The 9,739-nt window shown below is 41.1% G+C and overlaps 1 protein-coding gene across 3 annotated transcripts in view; it reads right to left on the bottom strand.

Annotated features, from left to right (window-relative positions):
• GUSB (glucuronidase beta) overlaps positions 1 to 9,739 on the bottom strand; it is a 36,729-nt gene that overhangs the window by 10,825 nt on the left and 16,165 nt on the right. Inside the window, exons 9-13 of one of the 3 annotated variants that reach the window (XM_048823708.2) lie at positions 9,424 to 9,508; positions 7,321 to 7,497; positions 6,032 to 6,167; positions 3,060 to 3,208; positions 511 to 1,315 (exon numbers count right to left, since the gene is read on the bottom strand). In XM_048823708.2, coding sequence (XP_048679665.2) covers positions 3,060 to 3,208; positions 6,032 to 6,167; positions 7,321 to 7,497; positions 9,424 to 9,508 — 547 coding nt within the window. In that variant the 3' untranslated portion in view covers positions 511 to 1,315. Of the gene's footprint in view, positions 1 to 510; positions 1,316 to 2,938; positions 3,209 to 6,031; positions 6,168 to 7,320; positions 7,498 to 9,423; positions 9,509 to 9,739 lie in introns of those variants that run through there. The other 2 variants (XM_048823707.2, XM_048823706.2) reach the window with 2 other exon arrangements.

Raw genomic sequence — 9,739 nt, 5'->3', positions numbered from 1 at the left:
GAAGGCCGATGAAACATTTCCCACCACTTTAAGTATCAGAGGTGAGAACAAAACTCTCCATTTAGAGGAGAGAAATTTCTGTATGCTGTAGTACTTGTCTTCTACTGTACTAAGTCTCTAATAGGTCTTGATTGGTCAAAATGGATGGTTAGGTGCTTCACGAGGCAAGTGTGGCTCCTAATTTGTTTGAACTAAACTTAAATAAACAATCTGATAAAACTTGACTTTGGTTCAGCCAACATTGTTTAAACATGATCTAGACAAAACTAGTCCAAAAAAAGTGAAGTATTCTGTTACCGTAAAACTGTATTAAGCATGGCCTAAATATTAGGTGTGTGTTCTGTATAGTATGTTCCATCTAATATTTATTACTAGTGCTTTAAACTCCAGAGTAAACATCCATTTAAAGTGGAGTCATTGGGCAGATGTTCCTTTTATCAAGTATGGGTTGAGATACTCTATATCAGAGGTTTAGAATACAATTTTGCTAACAGGTAAAGAAAACTAATGTAAATATATAAATGTTTATTTGTTGCACAACTTTTTTTGGTAAAAAAATAAATGTAGAAATGACCTGTGGGCGTCTTGCTGCAATCATTCTTACACTGCAGTAGTGCCGTTCAGACAAAGAGCTTGAATGAACCTGACGAGAGGCCTTTTTGGACTCAGTCAGAGCCTTAGAAACTGGTTTTAAAGCCAGCACTGTAATCTTGTTTGTAGAAATGTTCTCAGTTGTGATTTCTTTTTTCAAAAAGATGTATGTTAGCAGTAGAAGGTTGAAGCACTGAGTCCCCAGAGATACTAGTGCAGAAAATTCCTGTAGCTTCATGTATTGCTGAATGTTGTGTGCACATGGGTACGTAAAGGTTGAGCACCATTGACTTAAGGATTTACTGTTTACAGTTCTTCAAGCAACATGCAAACATATTTCTAAGTGTTATTTTACTCACTGCCTACTTTTGTTAGGTGTGAAGATCTGCTTTAACTCCACTCTGACAATGTCTCAGTATTCTAAACCTGCAGTATGTGTTCCCGTTTTTTGTTTAAATTTGCGATGAGCTGTGGAGAACTTAAGCAGGAAATGACTCTCCTTGACATGCGTGCTTACCACACAAATGGATGTTGAACCCTTAACCATCTGTCTTGTTGGAGTGAACAAAAGTGTAGCTTTTTCTACTGAAATTGCAAGTCCTGTGCATATTGTCGGGATCTGAGTCCTCGTTTGTAATGCATTAACCATGTCAAATTTGTCTCTGTATCTTGATGTGACAGCTGTTGGTATGTCATTCTGTCAGTGTTGAAATGGGGAAAGAAACTTTAAAAAAAAAAAATTAAAGTTTAGAAATTAACAAGTTTTTAAATGACTTTCAAATGCTGGTAATGGGATTAATATGGTATTCAGTAAAGTCCTGGATAACATTTGAGTGACTGCTTTTTAACATGGATAAACTTTTTTATATTCTGAGTTTTAGTTAATTAGGAAATCTGTAAAATTTAAGTATGCAATGTAAACATGACATCCTCATAGTCTGGGTTTTCTTTTGGAAACTAAAAGAAAATTGTTCTGAGTTCTGTAGTGAGTGTATCTTTCCTTTTTTATTGCTGCATGTGGTGGTTAGAATTGCCCTTGGCTTCTAATGTGTTGCTTCAAGAGTGGAAGAACACTCTGATACCATCCAAACCCAATAAATAGTGGCCACTATTTTCTTTTCTTTATATATGGGCAGAAATTTAAGTCCCTTACATCAGGCCATAAGGAGATATTTGCATAAAGGAGAACCATAAGTGATGGTATTCTTAATCATTCTGGTCAGGGGATGGTGTGCAGAAATGGGGACACCCAGGCAGTTTAATGCATATCAATTACTATCCAAAATCTAGTAAGCAACCACTGTTCAGGAACATGGATCTGGCAAGGTGATGCTGCTGTAGGACTAGACTTACAATCTTTGTGTAAAAAGAAAAGGAGTACTTGTGGCACCTTAGAGACTAACCAATTTATTTAAGCATAAGCTTTCGTGAGCTACAGCTCACTTCATCGGATGCATACTGCTGAAGTGAGCTGTAGCTCACGAAAGCTTATGCTCAAATAAATTGGTTAGTCTCTAAGGTGCCACAAGTACTCCTTTTCTTTTTGCGAATACAGACTAACACGGCTGTTACTCTGAAACCAATCTTTGTGTAAGAAGCTTTTATAACTACCTCCACTATACTAGCTTCACTGAGACTGGATTGTAGCCAATAAGGTAAGGCTGGCACCCTGAATTTGTTATAAGATCAACAAATCTGTCTACCCCAAAAACATTGAGGGTGCTACAGTATCTATATTTCAATCCAGTGTTAAGTGATAGTGCTCAGGTCAGACTTGGACAAAGTTAACTTATCTACTGAGAATACTACTACGGTTTGACCTCCAAATGTGAATTAAGCTCCTCCAAGCTGAAAGTTGGGGCTGCATCTCATCCTTGTAGTCCTAGGAGAGAAGTTCATACTTAAAAGAACTGGAGCTGCTATCCATAGGTATGTCTATTTATGTCTGACTGGCATGGTAGGGTAGAAGCCACTGTGGTATAATGAAACAACCTAATGTAGTATAGATTCCATACTAACTAGAATTAGTTGTGTACCCTTATAGCAGAGCAATTCTAATCAATTATAGTACTCATTCTGAGGCACCAGAGGGTAGAGGGGAAAGGGTGATTCCTTCAGAACGTAGCTATCCGGAAATCCATTTTCAGGGATAGGGTATGAAAACACTACAGTGTTAAAAATCCGGAGAGCTAATGCATGTCTCCCAATCTACCTCTCTCAGATACGTTAGTTATTAAGAACGTTAGGTATCCACTTTACCACCTGCAACCATACAGCCTATTGATTACTAATTTTCTATGGATATATTTCAATTTGCCTGGTGGTGTGTATTAAATAGAACCCATGGTATGGAAATATTTTTATTTTAGTACTATTTCAAACACACTGCACTAATTCTGTAATATTAGATTTCAGTAAAATATTAAGCAAAATATTATTTAATGAAAACATCTGAGCTTAATACCCACTCATAAATTGTAATATGTCAGTGTTGGACGGAGACAACTGGATTCATTTGCAAGCTTCCAATATCTGTCTCTTAGGACAAATGCAGCTGCCTTTGGTTGTCGTTGACGGGTAAAGATCCCCTTCTTGTTCCCTAAAACACGACTGGTTGCTGTAGATATAAAAAGTCATAAAATAAAGCAGGTGTTTTACAGAAGAATCACAAAATAAAGCATCTGTGTACAGAGTAAGACACCTTTCTTTCCCTGCGGTAATCAACGTGACATGACTAACTCCTAAGCCAAAGGGAAAGAATGTTAGTAGCAGCTTTTCACAACCAAGTTATACAGAAGAAACTTAAGTCACCACCTTCCTATATATGGAAGATGATTACTGTTACGCTGGGTTCGTTAAAACTGATTTAGCTTAAACCACTATGCACTTACATAGGTTCATAGCTGTCAAATGAGTTGTAAATGGCTTTAAGTGTGCGTATGAATGGGCTCTGTTGCTTTAATTAAATGAATTTTAATTAAGCTGGTGCTTAATAGTCTATAACCAGTCTTATCTTAAATAGCTGGGGGTTCTATTTGTGCTCTATTTCCACAGTTAAATCTCACTGAAAAACTTTACTTTGATACTCAATTAGATTTTCTTCTTTCTTCACCCTTAGCCCTGGTCTACGGGGGGCGGGGGGGAGGATCAATCTAAGTTATGCAACTTCAGCTATGTGAATAATGTAGCTGAAATCGACATACTTAGATCAACTTACCGTGGTGTCTTCACCACGGTGAGTCAACTGGTGCCGCTTCCCCATCGACTCTGCCTGCGCCTCTCGTGGCGTTGGAGTACAAGAGAGTGCTCAGGGATCGATTTATCGCATCTGCTCTAGATGCGATAAATCGCTGCCTGCCGGATCAATCGCTGCCCGCCAATCCGGTGGGTAGTGAAGACATACCCTTACCCTGCATTCCTTTCTTTTCCTTTCCTTTCCTGCTGTTCATGCCCTTTTGTCCACCTTACTAGTCTTTTGTTCAGTTTTTAATCATACCAGTCCAAACAACAAATCTTCTCCAAGTGACCTCCAGTTCCTCCATGCTGCATGGTGTGAGTGGAGCCCAAAGCTGCAGTGATTTGCCATTGCAAACTTTGTCTAATTGCCTTTCCACTATTCCTTTTGAATCGGTATCTTTTCTCCCACTACTCCTAATTTTTTTACGCCCATGTCTGTCTGGTCTCTTTAGAGCCTTGTATCTCACATGCTCTTTACTTAAGTCACTGAAGATAGCACCTGTGGAACAGATTCCTACAGAATTCCACCCAAGACAGTGCTCACGCTGCTTCTGCTGACCATCTCTCAGTCACTCTTGTAACTCCAACAGATTCTCTGAACTCTGGCTTAAGCTCTGCCCTGGGAACATACGAGACTGGTCATGCACCGGTGGTGGAGACAGTAGCATACAAGATCAATCACTTTTACCATCATGGCATCTAGCCCTGCTGTGCAGAGCCTCTGGGGCTACAGCCAGAGAAGCTGCCTGCGGTGTGATTAATGCAGTTTGCCAGTGTAGGTGCAGTGATGGGAGTTACTTGTGAAACACCTACAGCAACTTTGAGCAGAATTTAGAAAGTAAAAACGGATAGTTGAGGCTGAGCATTTGGGAGGATGGGGAAGAGGATAGGGTGGAATGAGCAAGTGAGTCCCTCGACAGACTTCACTTGCATTCTGTCGTAGTGCACCATCTCCACAAACTGGTGATGAAGGTGTTCCTACAGCACTTCTCTTAGTGGGTGGGACGCTTTGTAACTCAACCCAGCCAAAGGAGAGAGACCATTCAGCATAGGAAATGCTGCTTTGTGATTAGGTCCTAGCCAGAGACTTGACTTGGTCATGGAAAAATGTCACTTTTCCCCCTGCCTTAATGCAAGAGTTTAGACTGAGCCAGCTTGTTTGGAACACAACCCATTTCTAGAGAAACAGCAAAAATAGAACATTTCCATTTCTTACTAAGTCGTCATTTTAATGAACTTTGACCGAGTCTAAAGCATCAGAGCCAAGTGGCCTAAATTCTAGCTACATTTCAATGAGTAGCTGTAATGGAAGAGTAGAGAGATTATCCCATTCAAATCCAACTTTGTGACAAGGTTGTGCTCTCAGTCCTAAATCAACAAACATCTAACGGTGCTGATGCTGGAGAAATAAAGGGACCAAGCTGTGGGAGTTGGCTACAGAGGGCGTTTCTGAAGTTCTTCGTGAAAAGCATGAAGTTTCTGCATGCCACATAAGGGAACACTTCAGCTGACCACACAACAGCTGCCGAAAGGACAGACTTATCTTGCTTTTTACAGTAAGGAGAAATGCTTGACTGTTTTGCATTTTAAGAACACAGCAGACACTGTAAAAGTCAGTGATCTCTTTCTACACCCACAGTCTGGCTAGAGTACAGCTTTAGCCCCCGTGTTTGTGTATGGGTTGGGGGAGGGATAGTTCTATTTTGTAGTGTAGCTATGACTCTCCCCAGCTGCAGAAAGACTTGAGCAGTTTGTTTAGTGTACACTGAACAACGGTACTATTTTCATAACGAGATATGACTAGGCTGCCGTTGATATGCTTATGGTGCTCATGTCGTCTTCACAATTCCCCGGAGAGAGCACATTTTCCAGAGCTGGCAGAGAAAATTAAGTTAAAGGAAGCTTTTGGGATAGATGGTTGTGCTAGGCATCTTTGCCTCTTTCTGAGCCAGTAGCCTGATACTATAGTACTCGCTTCATTCTCCCCCCGAAAAAAGTTGTTCATGTGGAAGAAAGTGACAAGGGAACTTTTAAATAAGTTATGCTGCATTTAACCATCTTCAGTGCTACATATACGAACTAGGTTGTCTAGAACACATGCTTGTACTTAAAATCTTGTACTCTCAATTCCGTAACATGATGTGTGGAGAAAATACTTACCTTTTACATTGCAGCTTAAATCTATAATGGAATCCCAGCCTACCTTGATCTGTCATAAAATCAGCAAAGTTCCAGATGAGCTCTCCAATCACATAGTCCTTTCTCTTTTTGTCAAATACTGAATGGTATTCCTTTAGCACAGCCTTTTGGTATTCCTCGCTGAACATAAGAGGTGGGTCCTGTAACCAAAGAAGGGAGAAAAGACTCAAACATAGGACATAGCAGGTGTCAGCAAAGGTTTTCAATTGACTTTTCATATGAAGAGAGTTGTACAGTTATTCATTCGCTTCACCCACTGCTGAATTATGGGATGTGATGGCTACTTAGTAGAGGCTAGAAGTACCGAAGAAGGGTATCTAATTGAAACTGCGAGGGGAAGTTTTAGATAGTGTTGAATTCATCTTCTACCTATGTTGGCAGTTCCTTTTTGATTCATAGGGGAGAAACTAGTAACATAGTTTTTGATTGATCAACTTCTGAATGTACTTCCTGGCAATGGCTTTTAAGGTGCTACATTTGAAGTGAGCTGTAGCTCACAAAAGCTTATGCTCCAATAAATTGGTTAGTCTCTACGGTACCACTAGTCCTCCTTTTCTTTTTGCGGATACAGACTAACACGGCTGCTACTCTGAAACCTACATCTAAATGGTTTCTCCGAAGCTACACAATCGAATCGCCCCATAATGAACGGACGTTTCTCCCCAGCACCATACCTTCCTGTCTGCTGAATATTCTCCACAAGTGCCAAAGCACTGAGAGAATATTCCAAGTTGTATCTTCTGGAGGCTTGACCACAACAGTGTAAATCAGTGAGTGAACTGTAGCCTAAATGTCAGTGATTCAGCTTAAAGGGAAAACTGTAACATCACATAAGAGCCAGTTAATGAGTTACACTGTGTAAACCAGTCTATTTTAAGTAGTGTTTTAAGTAAGGAAAACAGGAGAACTAGCTACCACAATCAGAATGTTAAGTTTGACAGGTCTTCAAAGGGGCAAAAAACAATTATAGAAGGCTAGTGGCTCAGAGATTAGGGAAATGTATTCGTGGCTTGCGGCATACAGCAGTGCTTTTACTTAAAGAACTCATCTCCTCAGGTGCCATCTTAGCCCCAGTGAAATCAAGGGCAGAACTCGCTGACTTCAATGGGGCCCAGTGTTTCAACAGTAGAGTCCAGAATAATTTGCGTGGCAGCTGAGGAGTATATTTCACATTGTGTCTAGCATGTCTCAGAATTAAGGGGTCAGTACATTTCATGGGTTGGTTGGTTGTGACTGACTCTCCCTCCTTGACTGGCACTGTGTTTCCCAAACTGGCACAGCTGCGAAACTCACATTGTGAAGCCCAGCAATCGAATCTGCTCCATATTCGCTCTGGATAATTGGCTTTTGGTAGGTTTCATACCAGCTCTCAAACTGTGTATTGAGTTGCAGCTGAATAACCTCCAGATGGCCGGCGTCATGGTACCAGGAAAAGTAGCTATTTACGCAAATTACATCCACGTATGGAGCCTGAAGAAATAATGTAGAGTAATAGTTGTAACAAACCCCAAAGTAACCTACGTATATTCACAAGGCTACATCCCTCTCTGCTATAGTTCTACTGACCTAAGTTGTTACACGTAGGATCAATTTGGCCCACAGCATTTTAAAACAAAAATGAGACTGCCCACCACCCACCCTATTCCCAGAAAAAACAGGAGGAAACTCACCAAGTCAAGCAGTTTTCCCCATCAACCTATGTTAATTTTGGCATTTTCTTACAGATTAAGGTAGGCAAAGTAGCCAGTTAAACAAGATTAACTGTTTCGTCCCTAGGTATGTTAGGTTTTTTTGGAAATTCCAAGATGTGTCTTGGATCTGGTTGTGCATTTAAACATCCTTTTTAACTTATCAGATAACGTGATGATCAACTTAGTGGTCAATTACTTTGAGTAGTGACTAAGTTCATGCATCAGTTGTGTAATTTAGGACTATGCATTCTGTGAGTTGTATGCCATTTCTACCACCTGGACAGTATGACAGAGGGCACTAGCCCACTGAAGATAAAATGATGTTATATGTAACTTATCCAATGTTCTCTTAACATGTTTTGTAATAAAGTTCTGAAATCAGAATTTACAGCGTATAAGTTCTTTAAATCTCTTCTGCGTCTCCCTGAGCTGTAGGAAAAAGCGTGGAGCATGATGGGGTGCATGCAACTAGCGATAGATGGGACACTGGGGTAATCAACAGCAGTGCCTTCTTTGCTATGTTTAAAACGGAAATGAACCCCAGTGGTTTTGATCCTGTGCCAATGGAAGAAAAGTCATAGCATTCCAAAAGGCCACACATGCTTGCTCTAGGACAACCCAGTTTAGAGAGGAAAAACTAGCTTACTTTGAAAGGAAAATGAAATGGGATTTCTCACAGGTACTTGTGAAAGTCATTTATATACACCCATCGTATGTAACCCTACAAGCTCATCTAAAAATAGACTTGTTTCAAAGACATGGTATGCTAAAAACATCCCAAAGCTTTTTATGTTGTCTTTGATTTCCAAGGAAATTCTATGGGGAGACCAGTTTTCAAACACAAGCACTTAAAGCAAGGCCCTCAATTCTGCATGTAGGGCCTCTGTAGCAGGACTAAGCCGGCAAAGGCTTTCATGGGCCAATGTCCGAGCCCCGTTTCAGAACTCCGGGTAAGCCTCCTGCGGCAGCGAGTCTCAGGGTCAGCTGGCTCAAGACTCGCGCTGCAGAGCTAAGAGTAGCAGTGCAGACGTGTGGGCTTGGGCTGGAGTCCCGTCTTTGAGACCCTCCTCGCACGCTGGGTTTCAGGGCTCCAAACTCCACCGGCTATACGGCTATTTTTATCTCCGCAGTGCAAGCCCAGTTGACCTGCCACGGGTCTTTTTTTGCTGGGTAGACATACCCTTAGATTAGAGGCTCAAGCCAGGCGTGGGGGGTGGTTAGACTATGGAAAGCTAATAGGCATCTGCCCAAGAAGAACAAGAGCAATTTACAATGAGTGGAGACAAAACATTCTTTACTATACTATACGTGGGGCCTGCTCCCATCTGAAGAGGTTTTATTCTATGCTTTAACAAGCAGCCTATTGCAAGGGAGAGGCTCAGGGGTTAATAGGCACAATGAGGAGTGAAACAACAAAAATCCACAATAGGTTATACAGTTACACAATGGGTCTGATCCTACACACCATTATTGAGAAGGGACCATTCTACTTATTCTCCTGGATTCAGTTTTGCCTGAGTAAAGACTGCAGGATGAGGCGCTGTGCCCTTTGCTTCTCCGTGCAACTCAAATGTTCTCTCCTCCAAAAATCTTTAATAGATTGTACAGGGGGGCGGGCAGAAGAAGAGGGTTATTTAACATTCCTAAAATCTACCCCTTTCCCAGTTTTATTAAGCAAACAAAGGAGAAAAGAAATTAAACTTACACCATGATCATGAGCGTAATTAGCATTTGACACAAAGGTTACGGGTCTGGTAGGATCAATGGCTTTAGTGTGAGCTATCACTGTCCTGTTTACAAACAGTAAAACACAAGTGTCCATCACCAAAAAGGAGAAACAGCCCCACAAAAATCAGCGAACTTCCCCACGCCCCCAACCTTTGGAGTTGGTGTTTAGTTTAATAGGCAGGAGTTTTGAAAGTGAAACGGTGCGGGTCTTGGATGGTAGTTATCCCCCACCAAGTGTGTGTAATTCTAGCTAAGAATAATAGGAGTCACAGGGAGAGGAGACTATTTTGCCT

Source organism: Caretta caretta, chromosome 17 (genome assembly GCF_965140235.1).
Source record: "Caretta caretta isolate rCarCar2 chromosome 17, rCarCar1.hap1, whole genome shotgun sequence".
Lineage (NCBI taxonomy): Eukaryota > Metazoa > Chordata > Testudines > Cheloniidae > Caretta > Caretta caretta.
The sequence above is the reverse complement of the archived record's forward strand: the minus strand, read 5'-3'. Positions and strand labels throughout refer to the sequence as shown.